We start from the raw sequence: 27,209 nt of genomic DNA on the forward strand, positions 1-27,209 counted from the left end.
GCTGCATCTCAGCCCCATGTGAGGGGTTTCTTTATAGAGCCCCCCCCACTCCAGAGGTGGCCGCATTTCCATGCAGGGCAAAGGGTCCCAGCATAAACAGCCCCCTGCACCCCACCCCAGACGTAGCTGTTTTTATGCTCACAGGAAACGAAAGGTGTGGGTAATTAAATGAGACTCAGGCCTTGATTTATTCCAAATTTTCTTCTCTTTTTAATTTAAATTCTATTAATAAATTGATTTTTTTGTAGAATTTTTTTTTTTCTTTTTTTTTTTTTAAACATAGAGAGGGCATGAAAGAACAGGCACAGTGGAGAAAAGAGTTTGTTACACTGAATAAAAAGGGGCATCCTGGCCACACCGCCACGTACAGCCCCTTGCACTCACGCACACATACAGGCCTGGCGGCTTAGGCCCACTGTGGGTGGGGAGAGGGGAATCACTCCCAAAAACAGGGAGCAAAGTGAATCAATGACAACCCCCATGAGGGGGACACGAGGGGGGACCCGATCCTGGCACTTCCATTGGTGCCAGGTGGGTGCAGACGGAGTGGGAGCCCCAGATTACCCTTGACATGGGGGGACGGATGCTTCTGCCCCACTGCTGCTGAGCTGAGGGCAGTGTCCATTGGCGATAGAGCAGGATGTTGAGGGGGGGAATGCGGAGCATGGGGGTCGGGTTTGATCTCTAGGTGATATGCATGGGGGGGGGGGCGGGGGAGGAAGGCAGGCAGGTTGGGTCCAGCATTGGGACCCCAAATTGGAGAAGTAGCCAGAGCAGCTGTTGGCCCATCAGCTCAGCACTGTGGAATCTAGGGGTGACATTGATAAACTGGGTTATGATCAGAGCCAGCGCCCCCTAGAGGGGAAAGGTCCCATGTCCCATTCCCTCCCCCCGAGCCACAGAGGTCTGCTCAGGCCGAATTTTTAGGCCCCGACTAGACCCAAGCCCAAGAGGGTCAAATAGTTTCCTGACCTGACCCCACCCCTTCCTCCAGTGGCACCCAGACCAACCCCATGGGCAGCAGAACCAGGCGTTTTCCCTGGGGCCCTTGAGCCACAAGAAAGCACCCAGCCTGTGGTCGCTTGTGGTAGCCCCCCAGCTAACCCAACCCCAGCCCCTGCTATCACAGCCCTCCTATCCCAGGACAGGGTGTGGGAATGGGCCCCTCAGAGCCACGCCTTGCTGCCAACACCCCAATGGCCCGGCAGCTCAGCTGCTCCTGGAACTGACACCCATGCCTGGCCCCTGCCCCACCACTCACGCAGCCCCGGGAAAGGAGTGAGATCCCCGCTCTGCCGGTAGGGAGGAAATATGGAATTTCCTGAAGGTCTGAAAGATGGTAAATAGAACCCAGGCATCCTGGTTCTCTGCAGCCCCGCTCTAACCACTAGATCCCACTCCCTGCCCAGACAGAACCCAGGAGTCCTGGCTCCCCAGCTGTGTTGAGACCAGCAGGTGGCGTGCACAAAAAGAGGGAGAAACAGAGCCATTGATCCCGTGGTGGGATAGAGAGATTCGGGAAAGAGCAAATCCAAAGGGGGTGGCTGTGGATCACGGGCAGAGGACGCTGGCAGAGGAATGGGGTAGGTGAAGGGACAAGCTGGAGTGGCAGGAATGTGGGGGTCGATGGTCATGGGTGTTGGAGCAGAGTAAGATCCCACCTTTGAAGCAATGGCAGGTGGGCAGCAGTGCCAGGAGATGGTGGTGGCAGGAGTGGGATAGTGTGGGGTGGAGGTGGGAAGCCATAGGTGACGGGCAGCAGTGTGGTAGAAGGGGATAGGCGTGGTCCATCATTGCTTGAAGCAAGAGGTGATGTGGGGAGCAATATTTGTGGCAGAAGTGGGAGGGAGTATCCCGGGGGGGGAGGTCCCATCACTGCTTGAGGTGATGGGCAGCAAGGGTATGTGTGTCATGGGATAGGGTGTTCTATGCGGTGCCAGAGGACAGCATTGGTGTTAGCCGTGGGATAGGATGGCACGAGGAGATAGGCCAGTTCACAGGGTGACAGCTCCAAAGGGGGTAGTGTCAGCATCAGTGGTAGGATGTGGCAGATCCCAGCGGGGGCAGCGTTGGTGTGAGCAGTGGGATGGGGCGTTTCATAAGGGTCCCACGGAGCAGCTTTGGGGGGACAGGCCGGTTCGCAGGGAGACTGACCCTGGCAGGGGCCGGGTTGGTGTAAGCGGTGGGATACGCCAGTTTGAGGGAGTCCCAGGGCAGTGGTGGGGGGACGGATCCCAGGGAAGGTGAAGGGGCAGCACCAGTTGCACCAGTGGGATGGGCCGTTTCACGGGGTGGCATTGGAGGAACAGGCCAGTTCACAGGGTGATGGTTCTCGGCAGGGACGGCGCCTCGGTGGCAGAGATGGGATAAGCCAGTTTGAGGAGATCCTAGGGCAGCGTTCGTGGGATAGGCCTGGCCACAGGGTGACGGATCGTGGTGGCAGGGGGAGATTGATGTCCATGGTGGGATGGGCCAGTTCGAGGGAGTCCCACGGGGTAGTGTTGGTGTCAGGGGATAGGCTAGTGTCAGAGGTTGGTAAGGGGCAGCATTGGGATCGGCTGGTTGGCAGGGAGACAGATCCTGGGAGGGGCAGGGACAGCGTTAGTGTGTGAGAAGTACGATAGGCAGGTTCATTGGTGACAGATCCTGGGAGGCGGGGCAACGTTGGCGCCAGCAGTGGGACAGGATGGTCCGAGGGGCACCTGGGGGCAGCGCTGGCGTAAGCAGTGGGACAGGGCGGTCCGAGATTGTCCCGGGGTCAGCGTTGGCACCAGCGGTGGGACAGGGTGGTCCCGTGGGCAGCGTTGGCACCAGCGGTGGGACAGGGCGGTCCGAGATTGTCTTGGGGTCAGTGTTGGTGCCAGCGGTGGGACAAGGTGGTCCCGGGGTCAGCATTGGTGCCAGTGGTGGGACAGGTTGATTCAAGGGGCACCTGGGGGCAGCGTTGGCATAAGCAGTGGGACAGGGCGGTTCGAGATTGTCCCGGGGACAGCGCTGGCGCCAGCGGTGGGACAGGGTGGTCTGAGGAGCACCCAGGGGCAGCGTTGGCGCCAGCGGTGGGATAGGCCGGTTGGCAGGGTAATGGGTCCCGGGGGGGAAGCAGCAGGGGGGCCCCATCACCGCTTGAAGCGGTAGGTGATGGGCAGCAGCAGCTTGCTCTTCTTGAGGGCCTGCACCTTCTTGAGGGTCTCGTCGTCCAGCGCCAGGAAGCAGCGGCGCGAGTACTCCAGCAGCCGCTCCTTGGACGGGTCGAATTCCCCCACCTCGGCCAGCTTCTCGGGCGCCACGATGAGCAGCTCGGCGATGGGCGTGGTCAGCGCCACCGTGTTGCGATCCACCCGGTGGTGCTCGAAGGCCCGGCTCATGCTCTTCAGCTTCTGGAAAGTGTTGAGGATCTTCTTGTAGCGGCACAGCACCCCGTCGGCATCCTTGACTGCCGGGCGGGCCACGGGGAGGGCGAGAAGGACGGGACGGATGGACAGATGGAGCAGAGGGAAAGAGAGAAGAGCATGTTCTGTCCTTTCCTTCCACACAGCCTCCCCCATGGCCTCCCACAGCCCTCCACCCCCACCCCATGCCCCAGCACCCCCTCCTCCCCATGCCACCCCCTCACCCCATAGTTTCCAGCCTCCTCCCTGCTCCCACCCCATACCACACACCACCCCCGCCTCCCGCGAGGGCTACCCGAGGCAGGACACCAGCCCTGTCCCAGCAGGTGGAGAAGCGCCCCCCGCCCCCCGCTCACCTCGCTGGCGCTCGCGGGCCTTGGGCTTGCCGAAGCGCCGCCGGTTCACGCCCCCCTTCTGCTTCTGCTTCTTGCGCTCGGTGGAGCCGCCCTGCTCCGAGGTGGCGCTGAGCGAGGACGCCAGGCTCTCATTGTCTGTGGCCTCGCCCGGCCGGCTGTCGGCCGCCTCTGCCCGCCGCGGGGGCTGCTTGCTGCGGCAGTGCTCTTCTGGGGGGGAGGGGCAGAGACTGGGCTCCCAGCATGCACCTCACCACAGCCCCACCCCACCAGGCAGGGGCTGTCAGTGAAATGGACCTCCAGGGCTCCTGTGGCCACTGGCTGGCAGATACAGCGCCCCTTAGTGGCTGCCCCTGGGAGGGATAAAAGCCCTTCCACACCTGCTGCCTAGGGAGCTCCCCCTTTAGAGCGGCATGGGGAGGTGGAACCTGGGATGAGGGCAAACGGGGGCCGTTGCCCCCCATCTAGTGTCCCAACACGCCTCCTCTGCCGCCTCTGGCTCATGAAGTCACTACAGGGAACAAAGGCACCCAGTGCCGGGGATGGAACCCAGGCATCCCGGCTCCCAGCTCCCCCCTGCTCTAACCACCGGGCCCCACTCCCCTCCCAGCACCTGGGAAGGAACCCAGGCGTCCTGCCCTGCTCACCAGCGTCCACCTTGGCGGAGGAGATGAACTTGTCGAGCTGGCAGCGCAGGAAGTCCCGCTCCTCCTCCAGGTCCTCGATGCGCTTCTGCAGCCAGGAGTTGCGCTCCAGGGCCATGTGCAGCTGGGTCTTCATGCTGCTCACCAGCGCCAGGGCAGGCGGGGGCGGCTCCGGCAACTCTGCAGGGCGCAGGGCGTGGGCGGGGAGGGGGCACTGCCCGACCCCTCTGCCTCCCCCACTGGCCTCTCCCCCCTGACAGTGCCTTGAACCCTTTGCCCCAACCCCCTCCCCCCATCAGCCCCTTGTCTGCCCCTGCCAGCGTCTTACCCCACTGACAGGACCCTTCTGCCCCTGCTGGCCTCTCACCCACCCACTATGCCCCCTTCCTTCTCCTCTGGCCCCCCAGCATCTCCCCCCATCAGAAACTACCCCCCCCCGGCCTGGATTCCGCCCAAACTCCCATCTGAATCCCACCCCCAACCTAACACCTCCCATCTTGATCCCATTCCCCCCCCTCCCTGCGGGTGGGGGTACAGGGGAGTCCCCTGGGGTAAGAGGGGGGTCCCCAGGGGAGGGGGCGGGTTACCTTCGAAGTTGCTCTGGGGGGGGCTGAGGCTGTAGAAGATCTGGGGCTCTAGGTGGGGCGTCTCCTCGAAGGGGATGGAGATCTCATAGGCCTCGTCGTCCTTCTTCACTGCAGCGAGAGACGCGTTACACGGGGCGGGGGGACCCCAAAACCAGCCCCCTCCCAAGATGGCAGCCCCAGGCCTTTACCCCCCCCTTGGGATAGCACCCCTCTCCCAACCCCTCTCCGCACACGGGATGGATCCCCACCTCCCCACCATAGGTAGCCCCACAAACCCGCAGCCCCTCCCCCAACAGGATGCAGTACTTCCCACAATCTGCCTCTTGCCCTATGGGGGGGGGGCGGGGAGTGACCCCAACCCCGCCCCAAACGGGTCAACCCTGCCCCCCACACTCACTTTGAGGCGCCCTCCTTCCCCCGCCTCACCCTCAGCCAGCATGGCCTGGGGCAGGACCACAACAACACCCCCCCGGGAAAGGGGAGACCCCCCCCCCATACTGTGGGACTCTCCTCCCCCCAGGGAAAGGTCACGCAAAACTCTGACTGAAAGCTACTGCTTTCCCCATCATATCCCCAGCCAGCTCCTCTGCCCCACCCCAGCTCCCTTTCACCCCCAACGACCCTTCCCCCATGTGCCCCCTGGCTCTATGGGGCCTGGCTCCAGGGCGCCCCCTGCTGCCCGTGCCCTGCGTACTCGTCCGCCTCCGGTTATTCCTCTCGGTCATTTTCCTTCAGTCCCGGCGCCCCGGCCTGGCGCGGCCCTCACTGCCCTCCGGCCGCCGCACAGGGACACTGGCAGGAGAAAAAAGGGAGGTTTTAACCTCCAGGGCAGCTGCTACTTGCCCCAGAGAACCCACCCACAGTCCCCCCCGGGACAGCCCCTACCCTCTGGGGCTATCTCTACCCCTAGCCTCCTATAACCTCCAGTACCTGCCCCAGAGACCCCCAGGGCAACCCTATACTCCAAATCATCGCCCCCTACGGCCCAGCCCCCATCACCGTAAATGTGCCCCCTCTCTCCGGTCTGCCATCCCCTGCCCCTCCCTGCCTGCGCCATCCACCACCACACCCGCCCCCAGGAGCCCAGGGTGGCCGTCTCACGCTGGCTGTGCCCAGAACCAGGTGCCAATCACCCCCCAGACCTGGGCCCATCCAGGAGGGCACAGCCTGGCTCCCCACAGCGGGTGCCGTGCTGGCTGGGGTTGTCAGAGCAACCCCGCATGGCCCCTGTGGGAATTGCCTTCAGACCCTCCCCGCTGGCCAGCCAGCCAGCCAGCCACCTACCTACCTACCTGAGACAGACCGGCCGTGGGGCAACCCAGCTCCGAACCTGTCCCTGGCCGCCCGCCGGCCAGCCCTGGGGGAGGGAGAAGAGACACATGCAGTCAGGCCAACTCTCTGGGAGCGGGACTCGAACCTGCAACCTGGGGACTGCCCTCATCAATGCCAACGGCTGAGCCGTGCAGACGCCATGGCTGCTGCTGCGTGGGATCAGAGGGCAAGACCAGGAGTAGAGCCATTCTATGGGGATTTATGAAAGGAAGAGGGAGCTGGGGGGCTCAGGACTCCTGGGTTCTATCCCCAGTTCTGGGTGGGGAGTGGGGTCTAGTGGTTAGAGCGGGGATGCTGGGAGCCAGGACTCCTGGGTGCTATTCCTCAGTTCAACACCTAGTCAGCATTAAATGTTGGGAACAGCTCAGAACTTCCCAGGGGGAGAGTGATGACTCCAGGCATCCCAACCCCTGAGCAGGAGGAGGATCACCCTCTGCTATGCACTATGTGTGCTATGACATGTGGATGAGCATGTGTAATCTTGGCTAGCAGAGTCACATACGCAACAACACACGTTGCCAAGTACTCCTGGCCTTGACACCCCACATTGCCCAGAACCCCCCAACTTTCCTAGCCCCCCATCACCACTTAGTGTCCCCCCCCCCCCCAGAGCAACAAGAATTTTAGGACATGGAGGGATGGGCAGTTCCACCTTGAACCAGCCCAGATCACAGCCCCTCCCCCTACAAACACCCCAACTGTTTTTTCAGTCCCATGCCCCCCGAGCTCAAGACCCCCCTAAAACACACCCCCTTTCCTCTGCTCCCCCGAGCACCCACCCCAAAATCAACACCACCCACAGAGCTGGGAAACTGGGAGTAGCTGTCACCTGGGGATGGGGAGTTGGACTTATCCCTGGGGGAGGGAGGCTGGCTAAATTTGCCCACCCCACCCCAGAGCAGGAGACCCAGGGCATCCACAAGACAGAGATCGAGGTTCAGAGCCGGGTACCAGCAAGTGGGGGAGGGGCCACGTAGGCCAGGCCTGGCCCCCATGGGTAACAGACCCAGAGGATCCAAGCTAGGTGGATGAAAACACCCACACACACACACACCCACACACACACACACACCGCCGCTGCCGCCCCAGCGAGAGCAGGGGAGCTCCCCAAAGAAACCCAGCAGCCTGCAGCTGGGGGCCAGCCAGCCAGCCACACACCGCACCCCAAAAACCAGCAACCCAGACTCGGCAGCCAGAGACCTGAGCAAGCTGCCCCCCACAGCCCCCCAGTCCTGCACATCCGATCCAGCCCCCCACAGCTCCCCAGTCCTGCACATCAGATCCAGCCCCCCTCCACAACACTGTCCCCAGTCCTGCCCCCCCAAAACCCTCCAGTCCTAAACATCAGATCCAGGCCCCCCCAAAAAACCCTCCAGTCCTGCACATCAGATCCAGCCCCCCTCAAACACCCCCAGTCCTAAACATCAGATCCAGGCCCCCCCAAAAACCCCCCAGTCCTGCACATCAGATCCAGCCCCCCCCAAACCCCCCCAGTCCTGCACATCAGATCCAGCCCCCCCCAAACACCCCCAGTCCTGCACATCAGATCCAGCCCCCCTCCACAACACCCCAAACTTTCAGATCGGCTCTAACCCCCGCCCCCCATGTCTAGGCTTCGGGTACCCAGCCCTCCCCCCAACGTCGTCGAGTGCCCCAAAATGGGGGGAAATCGCCCTAAAAAAATGGCTCCTCCGCCCCTCCCCCCGCAGGTGGGTATTTTGGTTTTAAGATATAACTAGGCTGCTCCCAGCCCGAATCGCTGGGGAGGGGGTTGCAATGGAAATGGGGCCGGATGCAAACCGGGGGGGGGGAAGTAACCCCCAATCCTCCCCTCCACCCCCTAAAATGGATACAAAACAGACCCACAGTAAAGAGACTTCCGCGGCCCCCGAGCTGGGGGGGACTGCAAAGGGAGGGGGTGCATGGGGGTCCTGGGGGGTCGGGGTCTGCAGAGAACAATCCCCTCCCCCATCCCCACTCACCCAGATCTGCACGCGAACCCCAGCAACCGGACTGCAACGCCGCCCCCCCTCCCCTGGCAGAGCCAGGGAGCGTCTGCAAAGCGCCGCCGGAGGGGGGGGGGGATCGCCCACGCAGCGCACGCAGGGCAGAGACACGCGGGGTAGGGCTGGGCCAGAGAGCGGCGTGGAGCGACCCCCCCCCCACCAGTATCTGCCCCCGGGGGGACTGACAGGGGGTGAGACCTGGAGAGATAGACCCAGACACCCCCATAGACACCCCTCTATCCTCACCAGTCACAGCCATCAGCCTCCTGCAGCCCCCCTCCATCACCCACCCCCCCAACCCCCTCCATCCATCCCCCAGCCCCCCTCCATCACCCACCCCCCAACCCCCTCCATCCATCCCCAGCCCCCCTCCATCACCCATCCCCCAACCCCCTCCATCACCCATCCCCCTCCATCTCCCATCCCCCAACCCCCTCCATCACCCATCCACCCCCAAAGCCCCCTTCATCTCCCATCCCCCATCCCCCCTCCATCATCCATCCACCCCCAAATCCCCTCCATCACACCTCCATCCATCCCCCAGCCTCCCTCCATCCATCCATCCCCCAGCCCCTGTTCATCTCCCATCCCCCCAACCCCCTGCATCCCCTATTCCTCCATCCCCCAAACTCCTTCCATCCTCCATCCCCCAAACCCCTCATCATCCATCCACCCCCCAAACTCTCTCCATACCCTATCCACAAGCCCCTCCAACCCCCTCCATCCCCCCTCTGTCCCCTCCCTCCATCGCCCATCCCGTATAATCTAGCTATCCTCTATCAGCCCACGGCAGACCGGGGTGGAACTGTTTCTCGCGTCCCTCTCCTCCCCCCCCCCCCCCCCCGGGCTTCCCATTTTATTTTCCGCCTCTAGAAAAGCGCGACTCTTTAGGGACAGCCCCTTCATCCGCCCTCCCCCAACGCACTGTCAGGGAGCGAGGCGCAATTCCCCAGCCGGATGGGAGGCGAAGGGCATGGAGATGGATCGGCGGGGCGGGGGGGCTCATGTCTGGAGGGGAGGGGACGGTTGGTTGCTATCACGCTCCGTGGGTTAATATCCCCCAGTCCCTCCCTGCGGCGCGGGGGGGGGGGGGGGAATCAGCTGCCTCAAAGACAAAAGTGGGGTGGTACCCCCAGCCTGGGGGCTAGGGAGCATCTGCAAAGTGTGAGATGCTTTAGCTCGCTCTAATAGGTGGGTTTGTCTCTTCCCCCCCCCCCACCCCAGCTCTGTCAGTGCCCCTCAGTCCCGACCCGCAGCCCCCTGCTAGCCCAGCCCTGGGCTGCCCCAAACACAATCCCTCAATATCTCTCTGGAACATCAGCCATGCAAGGGAAAGGCCCCCCCCCCTGCATCCCTCTCCCCACACTGCCCTGGGGGACCCCAGTAAGGGGCGCCAGTTGAGCCACTGGCCTCCTTCCTGGGGCAGAACTGGCCAAATAGTGCCATTCATAATGGCTTTGGGGTGAGGGGACACCCTCCCCGAGCCAGCCAGACCCCATTCTGGGGCCGGAGGGGTGCCGGAACCCCCTAGGGGGGAAGACTCCACGTCCCATTCCCTGCCCAGGGTGCAGGGACATAGATGCCTTTGTGAAGTGTTTTTGTAGGGACTACTTTATACCAAGAGGCATTAGAAGACAGTGGTAGCGGAGCAGGGGAGGAGGGGTCGGGGGGGGGGGGGAAGGCAGGGACTCTAGACTTGCCAGGACAGGCCCTGCAGCGGTGCTGAGCAGGCAGATGCACTGTCCCAACCCGTCATTAGCCACTAAATATACAGCCAGGGAATCCGCCACCTACCACTTATCCCGGCAGGTTAGACCGGTTATGTGACCAGCAAAGAACAGTGCCCCCCTTAGTGCCCCCCCCCATACCTAAGACCCAGCCCCCACCCTGCCACCCTGGATCAGCTCCTGCAGGGGCTGGCTATACGGGGACCCTTCGCCCGGTGCTGAGACACGGCCCCTCTGGGGGTGGGGCGCAGGGGCTGGGTATTGGGGGTTCAGATTCATTTGTGCCCAGATGCACAACGTAGGCCTCAGCCCCCCCTCTCCTAATCTGGCCCCCTTTTAAGCACATTCTCTAGTTCCAAGGCCAAGCCTCTTGTGTTTAGATGCTGCCTCCCTGGCCACCAGAGGGCCCCCCCCCCGTTGCTCCAGGAATATATCGGCAGCACAGAAAAGTGTGTGGGTGTGTGTCCTGCCATCCCCTGCTGGAGGCGCTAGTCCCTGCTCTGTGCTGTGAGAGAGAGCGCCATGCTGCCCCCAGTGGCTGCAATCAGAACCCTGCTCCCCCATCTGTGTCCTGCCCCCTATAGTGTCCCCAGCCGGGGACTATAGACCCAGCACGTCTGACCTCTCATTCCTTCATCTGCCAGCTGGATCAGTCACTCCGCTGCTCCATGCCTCAGTTTCCCCAGAGCACAATGATACTCGTCTGCCAATGTAAAGTGCTTCAAGATCTGTGGATGAAATGTGTGCTGTTAATTAATACGGGAATTTCTTATCTTATTACTAGATTATATTAACGGCTGGCCCCCGGGGCTCTGGTCTCAGTGGCTAGATTATATCAATAATCTAGTCAGATTTGTAGGGGATATTTTTCAGCACCCAAAAGAGCCGTCCTCAATGATGAAAGGCGAAAACGGCCTTTTCCAAAGTTTTTGCCAATGCAAAATATGTAATGAAGGGAATGGAAAAGGCACAAAATTGGTCTAGGTTTTTAAACTCAAGTGGAAGGAAGCCAGTGGGCTGCTTTGGGAGAGGCAGAAGAGTTTGCAAAATTGATTTACATTTTTCTGACAAAACCTTTGGGATTTTCTCTGCCTTTTTCCAGGGTTTTTTTTTTTTTTTTAATTAAAACCGTTTTGCTTCATTTCTTGGCTTATGAATGGTTCATTTCTTCCATCCCAAGTCTCTTCCCTTGCTCCATTTGGTCCCATGATGGCGTATTTCTGAGCGACATGTATTGGTATTGAAATGGAAAATCCAGATTTTTGGCAAATGACATTAAAAATAAAATCTATCTATCTATCTATCTGTTTATCTATCTATCTATCTATCTTTCTCTCTGGGATTTCCTCATCACCTGTCATGGAGGTTACCAAGCCCCTTCCATATTAAACCGTTTCAGTCCCTTCAAAAATGATTTACAAAAAATATTGATTTTTTTTTCTTTGCAAAACACTTTGTCGCCCCCCCCCCTTGTCATTTCTTTTCATGTCCAATTTTTTTTCTTCTTCTTCTTCCTTGGTTTCCATTTCAATTTGCCTTCCCCCACCTCCATCCACTAGTTTTGATTGGCTGGCCCAGTCACATGGTGGGTTATTTTTTTTAATTGAAATTCTCCCCATGCACAATTTTTCCTTTTTGGAGGGAGGGGAGGACAATTTCCCCCCAAAATCAATGTAAAAAATTGGATTCAAGGTCAAAGATTTACAGAAACATTTTGAACTGTGGAAAATTATCCAGATTCATAAGCCAACGCGAGGGAAACAGCTGGAAAGTTGGGCTCAGAGGATGCTTTAAATTTCACCACCAACTTTATTTTCCAAAGGGTTTCTTGGATGTTTGAGTTACATAAATAGAAACAATGAACACCGAGTCTGTGACACTATGACAATTAACACCAGCTATAGGTTGACTCCAAAGGTTAAAATAGTGAGCGAGAACAGCGTGTCCTTGTGGCTAAGACCCACAAACCCAGCTGCTTTGGTGTGTGACCCTGGACAAGTAGCTACAGTTCTTTGCCTCAGTTTCCCCATCTCTAAAAGAGGGGAAATGATCTTTCCTTTGTCTGCTTCATGGATGGTGAGATACATGGGGCAGGAAACGTTTCTCACTGTGTGTCTGGGCAGCGCCTAGTGCGTTGGGACCCTGAGCTCAATGACTCTGTGTCCAGGAGGTGCCCAGTGTGATGGGGCCCCGATCTCAGTGAGTGTGCGTCTAACCCCACCCGCTCTCTAGTCCTTCACAGAGTCTCCCAGATTTGAGGATCCCATTATCTAGCAAAGAGGGGTGTTGGGGGCTGGCTGGGTGTGGAATGGTGTGGGGGGGGACTGGCAAAACTGGTTCTATCCCATAATACCCCCGTTAATGGTTTAGCCCTAGGAGTTCATGCACCTACATGTTCAGCTGGATGGAAAAATTATCAGGCATTGAAGGGTTAAAATCCCACCTGACCTTTGCCCACTGCTCCCCTCCCCCATCTTTTATAGGGGACAGTACTGTCTGAGTATGGGATGAGCCCCAATGGGTCCAGCTCTGGGAGGAGAATGGGGGAGTGGGGCTGGGAGCCAGGACTCTTGGGTCTATCCCTGGCTCTGGGCAGGAAAGGGATGTGTGAATCATTCTCATGCACTTCTCTGTGCCTCAGTTTCTCTGGCTGTACAGTTGGGCGATGATCCTGGTCCCCAATGGCAGGGGTGGGGAAGCTGTGGGACTTGTAGCTCCAGGAAGATCAGTGTCTGGAAATGAAATAAAGGGGTTCACTTTCCTTCCCCCCCATGTACCCAACCCCATCTCTTCCCACTCAGGTGCCAACCTCCAGTGCCCCTCAGCCACCTCCCTGCCCCCCTAAATAGGCATCCATCTAGTTTGGGGTCCAAGGTATGCTATAATCCAGGCAGCAAGTGAGGCTGAGCAGGACAGGAAGTGACACCAAATAGGATAGGAAGTGAACCTGTTAAAGACAGGAAGTGCAGTCTAAGGGGGACTGTAAGTTGGGAACCAATGAGATAGGAAGTGAAGCTCAACAGAGCAGGAAATGAAACACTGGGAGGACAGGAAGTGAGATTGTTATGAACAGGAAATGGACCCAGTAGCACAGGACATGAAATTGAGTGAGACAGGAAGTGAAACCTCCCAGAACAGGAAATGAACGCATTATGAACAGGAAGTTAGCTTGTTAAGAACAGGAAGTGAAACCTCGCAGGAAAGAAAGTGAGCTGGTTAAGGACAGGAAGTGAGCTCATTATGGACAGGAAGTGCTCTTGGCAGGGCCTGGATACGACCCCACACCACAACCTCCTAGTCCCTCTTTCCCAGTTTTTCTAGCTGGCACGGGCTGGTGCTGCCCAAGTGGGCACTATCCAGGGGCCAGCACCTGGGGCACTCTCAGAGGCCCACGTGGCCTCCCCTTTGTGACCACCCTGTGGTGCCTGTCCAGGATGCAGCTATGGGATTTCAGCAGACCCCAGCTGGTGAAGAACTTCTCCCCCTGGAAGCACTGATACGCCGTGTTCTCGACCCGCGCCAGCGCCTCCTCCTCCGCCGGGCACCCCGAGGCCACCTAGGCCTGGCCCTGCTTGGCACGGGCCTGCTGGTGGCGCCTGCCGCCAGCGGGTTGAGCTGGCTCCTCACGGCACAGCCGGTGCTCATAGGCCGTCTTGCCAGCGTGGGTGGCCCAGTGGAACTCCAGGTCGTCCAGCTTCCGGAAGCGCTGGCCACAGGAGAAGGGCTCGCGGTCTGCATGGGTCAGCTCGTGGCACACCGGGCTGGCTGCCCGGCGGAACGCCCTCCAGCATGCCGGGCAGGCAAATGGTTCCTCGCCCGTGTGGGTCAGGTAGTGCCGGGCCAGCTGCGCGAGGGCCTTGAGACCCTCACGCAGGCGCCGCATGGCTACAGCCGCCGGCCCGTCCTCAGCTGGTGCAGCACCTGGCACGGGACGCATGGGGGCTCCTGCCCTCCCTGGGCGACTCAGAGCATTTCTTGCAGACGGGGCACGGGCGGTGCTGGCTGGCCAGGTGGCTGAGCCGGGTGCGCTGGCAGGAGAAGCAACATCAGCACCGCTGGCACTGGCAGGCCTTCCCGCCCATGTGCGTGCTTCCGGTGGCCCTGCAGGCGGGCGCCGTCCAGGAAGCCGGTGGTGCGCCAGGTGGCAGCGGTGCTTGGAGCAGCGGCTGCAGGCCGGGCACAGGAAGGGCTGGTGGCCGGTGTGTGGCAGAGCGGCTCCCGACTTGAAGAAGAAATAACTTGCCGCAGACCTGGCACGGGTGCAGGCTCCGGGCGCTGGGCGGGCCCTGGCAGCTGGCAGCCTTGCCCTGGAGCAGGAGCTGGCACCTGAGAACGCCCCCTGCCACGGCCAGCGTGGGCAGCCCAGGTTCTCCCCGGCCTCCACCTTCACCGGCGCCCCCTGTGGGAGAAAGGGAGGAGAGGGGACTTGCTCAGTGCAATGTGGGGGGGGAGTGGAGTCTAGTGGTTAGAGCGCAGCGGGGACGGCTGGGAGCCAGGACTCCTGGGTTCTCTTCTCTCCCCAGCTCTGGGAGAGGAGCGGGGTCAAGAAACCCTCCAAATCCTTCCATGCTGGGGGCACCATGTCCTTCCCCCATCTCCCCCTCCCTCCTACCTAGCCTGTCTGGGCTGGTGGCCGCTGCCTGTCTGGTCCTCTCCTTCTCCCCAGCCCCGCCCACCGCCCCCCAGCAGGCAGCACAAAAGGAGCCACCAGAAAAAGCTTCCGATCAGAAACGGGCAGCCGATGCCCCTCACTCCCGACCTGCAGCCCCCCTGCTTGGCGGGTGCCCCTCGCTCCTGATTCTATCTGTCTATCTATCTACCTACCGGGTGTTTCGCCAAGGCTGGGACCCAGCAAATCAGGCTTGATTCCCAGCTCTGACACAGACTTCCGGGGGACTGCAGTGAAAGTCTCCTTCCAACCCGTTACCCATCTGTAAAACGAGGAGAAAGGCCAACCTCTTGATTATTTAAACTGTGAGGTTGGGGCAGGGAACGTCTCTCACTTTGTGTCTGGGCAGCAGCTGGAGCGAAGGGGCTGCAATCTGGGCGACTGTGTCTGGGCAGCGCCCAGTGTGATGGGGCTCCAGTCTCGGAGGATCTGTGTCCGGGAACTTGCCTTCGGGCATCCTGAGTGCTGGGCAACCCACAGGGAAAGGTGGGATCAGAAGCTCCACAGTGGGGGAGGAGTGGGGATGGGCAGGGAGCATCTCTTTGTTCTGTCTGTACAGCACCTGGCACAATGAGGGTCCTGAGTCACAGCTGGGGCCCAGAGTGCTATGACGCTACAGAGAATTGCTCGGGGTGATCATGGCCGCCATCACACAAGTTTTTGCTAAGATGTGAATTTTTAAGGGTGAGAGTAATTAACCATTGGAACAATTTCCCAAGGGTCGTGGTGGATTCTCCATCTCTAACAATTTTAAAACCAAGATTTGGATGTTTTTCTCGAAGATCTGCTCTAGGAACTCTTTCGGGACAGCTCTGTGTCCTGTGTTATACAGGGTGTCAGACAAGGTGATCAAAATGGGATCTGTGAATCTATAGACAATCCCAGACCTGGTGAAAGGCCATCCCAAGCTAAACAGAAGGAGCAATTAAACATCCCTTTGGGTAGTGATAGTGGCAGACAGTCGGAAGCCCCCACCCAAGGTACCAGGTTGCATGGCAAAGCTAAGCAGACCTAGGGCATGTGGGCTAAAGGGCTTTCCTGGGATGGATTGCAGGAGCAGGAGGTGTCTGTGTGTGAGAAGAAGAGAACTAGCTGACTGAGAGAGAAGAAGAGGAGAGGGGGACGATGGGGGAAGCAGAGAGACATTGCTGCTTGGGGCATGGGACTGGCTAGGAGCAGGCTTGGATTGCTGAGTAAGGAAAGTGCCTGCTGCTGATCAGGTCTGTGGTGCTACTGTAATGCGCCTAATAAACAACATACAGCACCTAGCACGATGGGATGCTGGGCCATGATTGGGGCTCCTAGGCTCTACCGTAATACACCGAATAAATAATAATTCTGAAATTAAAAAAAATTGGTTTCAGTGTGGATCTCTCTCCATCCTCCAAGCAAATAAAAGGAGGAATTGGAGCTGGGTAAGATGTTTCAACTGAAACTCTTTTTATTTTTGGCATGCAAAATCCTGATGTGGGCTGACCTAAACACCGAGCGAAGTCACGTCAGCTTTGATAAATCGTTCCAGTCAGAAAAACCTCTGAAAACTGCAAACAAAGTCAAAAAGTTTTGATTTTAAAATGTTACTTAAAAATCCAATTTTAAAAAAACCCTTTAAGCTAAAAAAAAAAAATCACAATATTTCATTGGACCCAAACCGAATTTTTTTCTTGACTTTTTGGTCAGACAACAATTTGGAAAAACCATTTGTTTGGGGAGATTCCCCCACCCCCTGATTGTTCAGATCTGACAGTGAGCCCAAAATCCAGTCCTTTGCCTGCCTCTGAAAGCTGAAGGAATAAGACTGAAACACCAAACCCAAATTCTTGATTCCTAGGCCAGAAGGGACTGGTTTGATCATCTTGTCTGACCTCCTGTATAACACAGGCCAGAGATCTGCCCCACAATAACTCCTTGAGCAGAGCTTTTAGAAAAACATCCCATCGGGATTTAAAAATGGTCAGTGATGGACAATCCACCAGGACCCGTAGGAAATTGTCCCCCTGGTTAATTTCCCTCCCTGTTAAAAATGTACGCCTTCGTTCCAGTCTGAGTTTGCGTAGCTTCAACTTCCAGCCATTGGACCGTGTTAGACCTTTGTCTTCTAGACTGAAGAGCCCATTATTGCACATTGGCCAAACCGGACTGTCGCTACGCGAAAGGATAAATGGACACAAATCAGACATAAAGAATGGTAATATCCATAAACCAGTCAGAGAGCACTTCGATCTCCCAGGACACTCTGTCGCTGACTGGAAAGTTGCCATACTTCTACAAAAAAACTTCAAAACCAGACTTCAGCGAGAAACTGCAGAGCTGGAACTCATCTGCGAACTTGACACAATCAAACTGGGTCTACACTGGGACGTGGAATGGTTCTCTCATTACAGGAAGTAATTGTCACTGTTCACACATTCTCACCTCCTAATCAATGGCTGTGAATAGGCTTCAACTACTCTAACTGAATGGACTTTGCTTATACCTACCCTTCCCATTGTTGTTCCTTATCCTTGGATGTGTATATATACCTCCACCGTAATTTCTATTCCTTACATCTGACCAAGTGGTTTACAGCCCACGAAAGCTTATGCTTGCAGAAATTAAATTTGTTAGTCTTTAAAGTGCTGCAGGACTCCCCTTGTTCTTACAGAATGAGATCAAGTCCCCTGGCCCCTCCAACCATCTCTTTGTTAAGCTAATTGAGTGCCTGAGACGCTAACACTTATGCAGATTTTCTGACCCTTTCATCATTCTCCTGGCTCTCCTCTGACCCTTCTTTGCCTTAACAACATCGATCAGCATGGCAGAGACGTGTGGGTGAGCTCAGCCAGAGAATGCACACACCTGCTCTGAGATCCAAAGAGAGGTTAGGGACAGAGACGCTGAAATTCTTTGGGTGAAGATAAACAAAAAAGGGGGGGGGGGGCGGAACCAGGGCCAGTGTCATGGTAGGGTCTGCTATCGCCGGGCGTGGCAGGATTTGATTTTTTAAAATAATGTCAGTGGATAATATCGACGTTTCTTTTTAAGCATTATTTCCCAGTTTTTATCGATTTAAATTTTGACAGTTGCGGGAAATTATGCGGGGGGTCAGACAATGAGGAGGGTCAGACAATAATTATTTAGCGACTGCAGAGGCTGAGATTCAAAAGGTGAAAGCTTTATAACGCAATTTGTCAACAGCACCTTTCAAAATACACACAGCGACGGATCAGACTCAACTGAGTCCTCTAGCAGCATGGGTCTTACTGGGCCGAGCCGGAAATGTCGATGATTATTGCTGGACATATGTTTTCATCAGTCCAGCTTTGTGTAGGGAAATTGACCTCTGTGGGGAAACTGAGGTAGGGGAAACTGGCATTTATGGGGAAATTGACATCAACTGATATCTGCTGATTAAAAAATCGAATCCTCCTACACCTGACTATAGGCCAGCAAAGGAGGAGACAGAAGAGGCAGTTTTAGAGACAATAACAGAAATAGCCAAAGCACCGGCCCTGGTGGGAATCAGTGACTTTAACTTTCCAGATTGACAACACAGAGTGTTCGAGGTCTTGGATGGTGTTGGGGACAAATCTTTTGTTTCCGAAGGTGGAGGATGGAAGGGGGGGAAGGTATTTTTGAGTCTGACGCACAAGGAGGATCTGGCTGAGAGCTGGACAGTGGACGGCCACATGCGGGAAGGTGCTTGCGAAACAATCCGCTATAAGGAAAAGAGCGAGGGCAGCAGAATAAAGAGGCTGGATGGGGCCAAGCCCAGGGGCCCACGGGATGCAATTCTAAGGGGAGAGGAGTTCCAGGGTTCTGGTGTCTTCGAAAAGAAACTACATTAAAGACACATGAGGAAACTAACGCGACCCGGGTGGGGATGAGCCCCACTCTGTGTGTGTGTGTGTGTGTGTCCCTGAGGCCACCAGCTGGAGGAGATGATCCCTGGTGTTTGTGTGCGTGTGTGTGTTTCTGCTGCCCACTGCTGGAGGTGACGGGTCCTGCTGTGTGTGTGTGTGTGTGTGTGTCACCCCCCTGCTGGAGGGGACAAGCCCTGCTTTGCATGTGTGTGTGTGTGTGTGTGTCCCTGCCTTCCCCCGCTCAAGGGAACAGAGCAAAAACCCTTCTGCACAACCAACCACACAAATGGGTGAGTGACTCAGGGAAACCAAGGAGGGGACTGACTGGCCCAGGGGGCATCAGGGAATAGGGCCCTGGGCCTTTCCCCTCTAGGGGGCGCCGGACCCCATCTGCCTTATTGTTCTGCTCTGATACCCCTAATTAGGTGGGGTGTGTTGGAGCGGGCTCAGCACAAGCCCCACTGGGCAGCTGCTGTCCACAGCCCCCCCTCCACGGCCCCCAGCTGGGAGGCGGTGGGCTGGATAGACAGTGGGGATCCCCCCAGCCCCATTGTGGGAAAATGCCCTACAGAGAAAAGGAGAGAAAGGGAGAGAATTTCAGTTCATTCTACCAGCGGGAATAGAGGGGGCTGGGAGCCAGGACTCCTGGGTTCTCTCCCCAGCTCTGGGAGGGGAGTGGGGTCTAGTGGTTGGAGGCGGGTGGGGCGGGCTGGGAACTCCTGGGTTCTCTCCCGGCGAGGGATGGACGGACAGAGGCTGCGTGTGTCTGGGGGTGCCTGGGGTCAGACATCCCCCCAGGTCGGTCTGTGGCTGGGTTTTCCCTGGGTTAAGGCGGGAGGGGGAGGGGAGTTCTTTGCACACACCCCCCCCCTCGGAACCCAGGCGTCCGGGCCTGGAGCGCGGCGTTTCCGTCCGGTCGCCTTTCGCTGCGACACCGGCTCCTGCTGCGGGTGGAGGGACGGACGGTCGGACAGACAGACAGACAGGCCCCCTCCCTCCCCCCCGGCCGGGGAGCCGGGGCCGTCCCAGGCACCAGAGCTCGCAGGGGGCGGCACATGGCACCGGGGCGCAGGGGGGCGCCGGGCGCGTAGAGCCTGGACCGGTGCCAGCCCCCCCCCAGCCGGGACCGGACCGGTGCCACCCCCCCAGCCGGGTCCGGACCGGTGCCACCCCCCCAGCCGGGACCGGACCGGTGCCACCCCCCCCAGCCGGGACTGGACCGGTGCCACCCCCCCCAGCCGGGACCGGACCGGTGCCACCCCCCCAGCCGGACCGGACCGATATCACCCCCCCAGCCGGGACCGGACCGGTGCCACCCCACCCCAGCCGGGACCGGTGCCACCCCCCCAGCCGGTACCACCCCCCCCCCCAGCCGGGTCCGGACCGGTATCCCCCCCCCCCCAGCCGGGACCGGACCGGTATCACCCCCCCCAGCCGGGTCCGGACCGGTATCAGCCCCCCCAGCCGGGTCCGGACCGGTGCCACCCCCCCGCCCCCCAGCCGGGACCGGACCGGTGTCAGTCCCAGCCAGCGGCACGTCGGGGCGGCTTCTCCAGGCGGGTCCAGATCGGAGCCACTGCATCAGCGCTCCCAGCCCCCGGATTGGTGCCGGGACCGGGACAGAGCTGCCGGATCCCGGCCCCGATCGGAGCCCTGGTCCCCGGCGCCGGACACCGCGGCCGCCTTCGGGAGCATGAGCCGAGGACAGGGCACCCAGCGCCGGCCCGGCCGGCCGTGAGGACGGGACACTGGAGCCGAGATGAGCCCGGAGAGGGGGCTCTGGCCACGGACCCCTGGGAAGGTAACTGTACCCCTGGGGCAGTCGGGTGGTGGGGGGCTGCTGGGGTGGCCGAGGATGCTGGGGTGGCCGAGGATGCTGGGGGCGGTGGGGGGTGCTGGGGTACGCTGGGGGTAAGGGGGTACCAGGGGGCAGTGCTGTGGGCATGGGGAGTTGCGGGCGGGCACGTCTCCTGTTAGGAACCGAGCTGGGAGCTGGATCAGAGCTGGTGACCCCCAGAAGGGGAAGGCCCCGTGCCCCATTCCCTGCCCCCCTGGGCCAGCCAGGCCCTGCCCTAGTGCTGGATGGAAGCTGGTGCTGTCTAGAGGGGAAAAGTCCCCCCCCAGCCATAGGAGATTCCTGTATGTGGTGGTGGTGGTGGGGGGGTCTATGACACACGCCTGATCGTTCTCCCCCACCCGTTTCTCCTTCCAGACACTTTGAGCCGTTCCCGCCAGCAGGGGGCGCCGCACGCCCGATGGATCTCCACCCCTTCAGCCCGCGGCCTCCCAGGGACGGGGCCACCAACCCCAGGCACCAGCCCCCGGCCCGGGAGGAGCCGTCCGGACGCCGGCTGAAGCTGGAGGAAGACGAGGAAGCCGGCCGGCCACGTGCCCCCCGGTCCCTCCCGTGGCCCGCCGGTCCCGGAGAGGCCGGCCCGGAGCAGGGCGAGGCCTCCCGCTACGGCCGCTACCTGCTGATCGACAGCCAGGGGCTGCCCTACACGGTGCTGGTGGAGGAGGCGGGCCCGGCGGGTGAGCGGGCGGGGCTGCGGAAGCTGTACTGCTGCCCCGTGTGCTCGCGGACGTTCGAGTACCTCTCCTACCTGCAGCGCCACAGCATCACCCACTCGGAGCACAAGCCCCACGTCTGCCGGGCCTGCGGCAAAGCCTTCAAGCGCACCTCCCACCTGGAGCGACACAAGTACACCCACGCCGGGCGCAAGCCCCACCACTGCCCCATCTGCCAGCGCAGCTTCCGGGACGCCGGCGAGCTGGCCCACCACCAGCGGGTGCACACGGGCGAGCGCCCCTTCCAGTGCGAGGACTGCCACATGCGCTTCGGGGAGCGCAACACCCTCCAGCGCCACATCCACCGCAAACACCGCCCGCAGCCGCCCACCCCCTGACGGGCACGGAGAGCCCCGGAGCCTGACCGGCAACCCCCCTCGGATCCTAGCCACCCCCGGGGCCCTCCTAGCTAGGGGAGGGAGGTGCACCCTTCCGGGGCAGAGATCCCCTTGTGCCTCTCTGGGCAGCCCTCCCCATGCCCACGCCCAAGGCATTGGCCTCCCCACAGATGCCCCCCTACGGTGCCAGAAGACGGAGGGAGCCCCTTGTGGACAGGGCAGGCTGGGCAGGGCCAATCCAAGCTCATCTCGGTCCCTGAGCAGTCAGTCGAATACTGGGTTCTGGGGGGCAGGGAATGGGGCTGGAGGCCTTTCCCCTTTAGGACACAAATAGATCAATCTTCATTCCCCAGACCTACAGCCTGGGGGGAAAATGGGGAATTGAACAGGCCCTCCCAGTGGAGGGTCGTCGTGACTCTACAGTCTCTGGAAATAGGGTTTGGATCGGACCCAGGGGCCCATCTAGCCCGGTGTCCTCGCCTCAGACAGCGGCCAATGCCGGGGGCCATCCCGGAAGGCCCACGATACACTGGGACCAATCTTCATGTAGTGGTTTTCAGTTTGACACCCGCAAATGACTGTGGGCGGAGGCGGGGCAGCAGGAGGCCGTCCCTCCCCCAAGATCTCCCCACCTCCCGGTCACCCCGGAGAAGGAAATCCAAGGACAGAACTGGGCCCATGAGTCGCCCGGCCCAGATCGCTCCAAAGTGCCCAGCCTGGTCAGCTACTTCCCCTCCACGCCTCATGTTTACGGTGGAATCTTTGTTCTGTTGGTTTTTTAATTATTATTATTAATTAAAACACTTTTTTGGGGTTGTTTTTGTGTGTGTGGAATAAAGTGCCAGGACTGGGGTTTGAACTCCCAGAGGGCAGGGGCTGGGGGGGCATTAGAGAGCCCATTTCATTGCTGGAGGGGAGCTAGGGGGCTGGTTCATATTAAAAGGTACTTTGGTGAGATGTGGCTTTGGTCCCAAGCACCTTTTCCACCAATTTCTCACTAAAATTATTTTCCAGCAAAAACATTTTTTTCCAGGTGTTTTGATCAAGAAAACTGACATTTTGGGGGTAAAAATATTCCGTTTTTTGGTTAAAAGTTGGGGGTTTTGAGAATCAAACATTTGTATACAGGCAAAAGAAATGGACAGAGAAAGTCATTTAAAAACCAATTGATTGGCATGAAAATGGACTTTGAACCCAGTTTGTTGTAGCTGAAAACCGTGTTTAAAATCCCCAACAGTTTAATTGAAAACTCAATTTTCTAAACTGACAATAGTTTTGGAAAACTGAAAATGTGAACCAATTTTTTTAAAACCAGAAACAAATTTTTACCAATTGTTTTTAATTCCCTTTTTTTTTCCAACCCTGAAATATTTTTTTACTTAAACGTTTTCTTGCTGTTTGAAAAACATATTATGGGAAAACCAATGTTTTAACTGATCTTTTCTTTTCTGAAACAAAAAATAGTTTTCAAAAACTCTCCAAACAAAATATTTTATCCAAAACAGGTTTTGAAAGAGGAAGCTTGCTACCACAAGCAAACAATTGTTTACCTGGCTGATTTTCAAGATTCGCAACATTTTGACTTATGTGGGTTGGGTTTTTTGTTTTTGTGGAGCAGTCCCTCCAAAAAATATTGGCAAGGAATTTTGACAAAAATAAGACAGGTTTTCAAAACCTCCTGCCAGAAAAGCCGGAGGTTTATTACTTCATAGGCTGTCTGGCCCAGATTCTCAAGAGGTGTCTCTTAGGTTACGTCTACACTGCACTGTAAACACAGGTCTGTGGGACCTGGCCTTGGGAACTAGGGGTTCCAAGCCAATGATCGCAAATCCACACTTCATGATAAACCTGGGTTTACAGCTGCTGGGTCCTGGTCGTCCAGCCAGGCTAATGCATCCACACTGCACCATGCAGTCCTTCTGCCTCGGGGCTGTATTTTGAGTGGCGTCCACACTGCAGAATGAGGGTTTGGACAGGAGTCATAGCAGGACTTGGAGTCTGCCCCCATGCCCTCATAGGGTCATAGGACCCAGTTGGACTGATTTGTGCAGGGCTTGGGCTCAAACCTGCATCAGAGCCGGGCTTCGTGTGCAGTGTAGACACACCCTATGTGTGCCCCAGCCACAAGAGGGGGCCAGAGAGCCACCCTGCTTATTGGCTGGCCTTAGAGGTGCGGAGCTGACCTGAGCACTGATCTGGTTCTGCCATAAATCCCCTAGGGCGTGGTGGGGGAAGGGGAAGCCAGGACTCCTGGGTTTTCTCCCTAGCTCTGGGAGGGGAGTGGGGTCTAGTGGTTAGAGTGGGGCGGGGGGTTGGGAACTAGGACTCCTGGGTTCTATCCCCCGCCCTGGCACGTTGTGCTCACCTGGGTATCCCAGTGTTTGTCTCAGCACCAAGGACACCTGCACTGGAGCAGAGCCCTGGGGACGGGGCTGAGTGTGGCTCCAGACCCCATGGCAGTCTGGGGTACCCGACCTTTGCCCTCCTTGTGCCTCGGTTTCCCCTCCCCGCTGAGGTGAAGCTGCCACTGCCGCCCCCACCCCAGGGCGCTGTGAGGAGGAGGTTGTTGATGGGTGTGGGGATGCCAGGGAAGCAGGGCAGGGAGAGGCAGCTGTGGGTCAGCCGGCGGGGGGGGGGGGCAGTTTTGGGGGGGGGGGGGGTTACAGGCACCTCAAACGCCACCATCCCAGGGTGCATCCGCGTGCATGACTCTGCTTGGCTCTGGGAGGGGAGCGGGATCTAGTGGTTAGAGCAGGGGGGGCTGGGAGCCAGGATGCCTGGGTTCTCCCTTCACAGGCCATTGGGGTGGGAGGGCGTATGTAACTGGGTCTTCCCCTCCCCCTCCCCCCCATCTCTCTCTCTCTCTCTCGCACAACCAAACCCCAAACACACTTTCGGTTTTTTGCCCGCAGACGGGAAAGGCCAGACGCGAAAATCTCCGCCGCCCTCCCCTTTAAATCCCGGGATTTGGGCTTTTAAAGGGGCGGAGCGGGGCGGCCCGGGGCTGCGGGGAGCCCGGGGGTGGTGCTGAACCGGGCCAGGTGAGGGGGCGCTGGGACAAAGGGGGGGGGGCTGGTGCATGAAGCTGGGGACCCTCCCGGCCACTGGGGGGGTTAAATGGATCCGGGATTCACCCCTCCCCCCGGCCCTGCGCTGGGGACCCCCCCCCCCGGAATCCCCCGGCCACTCGGGGGTTAAATGGCTCGGGGACGCCCCAGAACCCCGCCGAGGTGAATTGGCTCATCCCCGCCCCACCCAGGGACTGGGGACCCCCGGCTACGCGGGGGTATGGGATACCCCAGCTGGGGAGAGTGGGACCCCCTCCATACCCCCCAAGTTGCTGTGTGCGGGCCCGGGGGATAGGGGGCTGTAATGGGGGCCCAGCCCCCCCACCAAATCCATGGATCTGGGCTCCCCTGGCCTGAACCTTTTCCCCACAGCAGGTTCATTTGAAGGGCTGGGCGCCAGGACTCCTGGGTTCTCCGCCTGGCTCTGGGAGGGGAGTGGGGTCTAATGGTTAGAGCCGGGGGGGGGGGGGTTGGGAGCCAGGACACCTGGGTTCTCTCCCCACCCGTATTTGTTTCTACCTGTTGCTTACACCCTTCCTTTTCCTCTTCCCCTCTATCCCACAGGGATCGGAGGCGCTGGCGGACGCCTGGATTCTCTCTCCCCTCCACCCCTGCGCTGGAAGGGGAGTGGGGTCTAGTGGTTAGAGGCGGAGGCCCCAGCCACCATGAGGGGGCAGCGCAGGCTGATAAGGGAGCCTCTGGAGATCCAGGTGGTGATGGTGAAGGAGGAAGAGGAGGAGGAAGGAGCCGAGTGGCCGCTGGGCATGGGTGAGCCGTGCTGCCCTGTCCGGTTTGGCTCGGAACCGCTGAGCCACGAGGGGGCCCGCTGCCAGGCGCCCCCGGGGCCACGCCCATTCCTTGCCCAGCCCTCCCTGCCACCGGCGGCCCCGCGGCCACGCTCCGGCACCAGGCGGGGCGCCAGCCCCCCGGCGAAGCCCTACGCCTGCTCCTTCTGCCCCAAGCACTTCAAGCGCTCCTCGGACCGGCGGGACCACGAGCGGGTGCACACGGGCGAGCGCCCCTACGGCTGCCAGCTTTGCGGCAAGCGCTTCACCCAGTCCTCGGTGCTGGCCGGCCACATGCGCATCCACACGGGCGAGCGCCCGTTCCGCTGCCCCGTCTGCGCCAAAACCTTCAACAACTGCTCCAACTTCAAGAAGCACCAGCGCATCCACGCCCTGCCCCCCGCCCAGCCCCCGGGCAGCAAAGCCGGCTGCCTCCCTGTGCTCACCGGCGCCCCCCACAGCGGTCACGCGAAGGGCCTAGTGCAAGATGGAGACAGTGACGCCCAGGGGCTGGGTGCCTCTCGGGTGCCCCTCGGGTCCTCTGCTGGGGGCACAGGGCCCTACTTCCCGGCCAACGGTGCCTGCCCGTCCCTGCCCGCGGTGAGGCTGGCGGAAAGCCAGTGCGCCAGGGCACGGCGGCATCTGGGAGTGGAGACAGACCCAGAGCAGGGCTCCGCTGGTCCTGGCACGGGTGCCCAACTGTCCCCTGGTGACTCAGGCTGGAGGGAGGCTGCTGACGAAGGAGGAGCGACGGAGGAAGCCGAGGGCGGTGGCGCTGGTGGCACCTTGCTGGAAAAGCTGATCGGCGCCCCCCAACTGTGCCCGAGTCCTGACGCCCACGGGCTGGGCAAGCCTGTTCAGGCCCCTCCCTGGCGCCCGCGCCCTGATGCCCGTTCGCCACGTGGCAGGCCGGCCAGCACCCCTCTGCCACCTCCAGCCGACGCCAGGCAGTACATCTGCTTCGTCTGTGCCAAGCGGTTCAAGCGGGCCACGGACCTAAGGGAGCACCTGCGCGTCCACACCGGCGAGCGCCCCTTCGCCTGCGGGGTCTGCGGCAAGCGCTTCACCCAGTCCTCGGCCCTGGCCACCCACCAGCGCATCCACACGGGCGAGCGCCCCTTCCAGTGCCCCGTCTGCCCCAAGCGCTTCAACAACTCCTCCAATTTCGCCAAGCACCGGCGGGTGCACTCGGGCGAACGCCCCCACCGCTGTGCCCTGTGCGGGAAGTGCTTCCAGGAGCGCCGGCGGGTGGTCCGGCACCTCCGGGCCGTGCACCTGCTGCTGGGGTGAGCTGGGAGGGTGTGGGGACCACGGCCGGGCTGGTCGCCAGCCTCTAGGGAGAACATGGGGTGTGGACACCGGCCGCTGGGATGAATGCAGATGGGGTGAGGCCCACGTCCAGGCCAGGCAACCATAGCTGGTTTGTGGGAGCAGTCGGGGAGGCCATGCCAGGGCCAGGCAGTGGGTGCTGTGCTGAGAGTGAAAATGCCTCAGCCATATCCTCTGCTACCAGAGAGATGCCCCCGCATTCGTCCTGCCCTGGAGGCCCGTCAGTGACACTGTTCACCCAGCCAATTTTCACCACGGTGCTTTTCACCTGTTGGGTGTGAATTTTTTTCCTTCAACCCAAGCCATAAAAACTAACCATGCCAGAATTTCACCCAAATGATACGAGAAAAGGTGAGACCATTTCCCCGTCAAAAGGTGGAAAATAATTCCCCAAAGAAATCAATTTCCCCTGAGATTACAGGGGTGGTTGATAAAGCTAAACTAGAACGATCCACCATGAACATGGCCCACATTACACGGATTAAAAACTGATAGGGCTCAAAAGGTGACTGTAATTGGGGAAGCGTCATCAAGCAGGTGTGTCTCCAGTGGGGTCCCTGAGGGACCGGTTT

General features: G+C 59.3%; 3 protein-coding genes across 6 annotated transcripts; 2 read left to right on the forward strand and 1 right to left on the reverse strand.

The window, feature by feature from the left end:
- Positions 1 to 126: 126 nt before the first annotated feature.
- Positions 127 to 9,127, reverse strand: CCDC106 (coiled-coil domain containing 106). 4 transcript variants are annotated; one of them, XM_067532758.1, is made up of 8 exons: positions 9,107 to 9,127; positions 8,288 to 8,509; positions 6,266 to 6,330; positions 5,668 to 5,765; positions 4,974 to 5,081; positions 4,390 to 4,566; positions 3,746 to 3,952; positions 127 to 3,433 (listed from the first exon to the last, which is right to left on the reverse strand). In XM_067532758.1, the coding sequence occupies exons 4-8, from the start codon at positions 5,696 to 5,698 to the stop codon at positions 3,117 to 3,119; spliced, it is 840 nt and encodes a 279-aa protein (XP_067388859.1). In that variant the 5' UTR covers positions 5,699 to 5,765; positions 6,266 to 6,330; positions 8,288 to 8,509; positions 9,107 to 9,127; the 3' UTR covers positions 127 to 3,116. The 4 variants fall into 4 exon arrangements, with proteins under 4 accessions (XP_067388859.1, XP_067388860.1, XP_067388862.1 ...); XM_067532759.1 differs by lacking the exons at positions 8,288 to 8,509; positions 9,107 to 9,127 and adding an exon at positions 9,005 to 9,024; XM_067532761.1 differs by lacking the exon at positions 9,107 to 9,127 and having other exon boundaries at positions 3,746 to 3,949; positions 8,288 to 8,544.
- A 10,931-nt stretch (positions 9,128 to 20,058) lies between these two features.
- LOC137143142 (zinc finger protein 581-like) lies at positions 20,059 to 22,273 on the forward strand. Its single transcript, XM_067532767.1, has 2 exons — positions 20,059 to 20,350; positions 20,762 to 22,273. The coding sequence occupies exon 2, from the start codon at positions 20,805 to 20,807 to the stop codon at positions 21,453 to 21,455; it is 651 nt and encodes a 216-aa protein (XP_067388868.1). The 5' UTR covers positions 20,059 to 20,350; positions 20,762 to 20,804; the 3' UTR covers positions 21,456 to 22,273.
- Positions 22,274 to 25,154: 2,881 nt separating this feature from the next.
- LOC137143134 (zinc finger protein 628-like) lies at positions 25,155 to 26,662 on the forward strand. The gene has a single exon (XM_067532753.1). The coding sequence runs from the start codon at positions 25,189 to 25,191 to the stop codon at positions 26,596 to 26,598; it is 1,410 nt and encodes a 469-aa protein (XP_067388854.1). The 5' UTR covers positions 25,155 to 25,188; the 3' UTR covers positions 26,599 to 26,662.
- The last annotated feature ends 547 nt before the right edge of the window (positions 26,663 to 27,209 follow it).

The sequence above is a fragment of the Emydura macquarii genome, unplaced genomic scaffold (genome assembly GCF_026122565.2).
Source record: "Emydura macquarii macquarii isolate MOO-44397 ecotype Brisbane River unplaced genomic scaffold, CSIRO-AGI_Emac_v2 contig_3296, whole genome shotgun sequence".
Taxonomy (NCBI): Eukaryota; Metazoa; Chordata; order Testudines; family Chelidae; genus Emydura; species Emydura macquarii.

Excerpts from the sequence above, each read along its gene's own strand:
- LOC137143142 (XM_067532767.1), top strand. The coding sequence starts at position 20,805 with ATGGATCTCCACCCCTTCAGCCCGCGGCCTCCCAGGGACGGGGCCACC.
- LOC137143134 (XM_067532753.1), top strand. The coding sequence starts at position 25,189 with ATGAGGGGGCAGCGCAGGCTGATAAGGGAGCCTCTGGAGATCCAGGTG.
- CCDC106 (XM_067532758.1), bottom strand. The coding sequence starts at position 5,698 with ATGACCGAGAGGAATAACCGGAGGCGGACGA. Across the intron at positions 5,082-5,667 it reads GAATAACCGGAGGCGGACGA|TGAAGAAGGACGACGAGGCC; the intron begins GTACGCAGGGCA and ends CTCTCGCTGCAG. Across the intron at positions 3,953-4,389 it reads CTCCGCCAAGGTGGACGCTG|AAGAGCACTGCCGCAGCAAG; the intron begins GTGAGCAGGGCA and ends CCTCCCCCCCAG.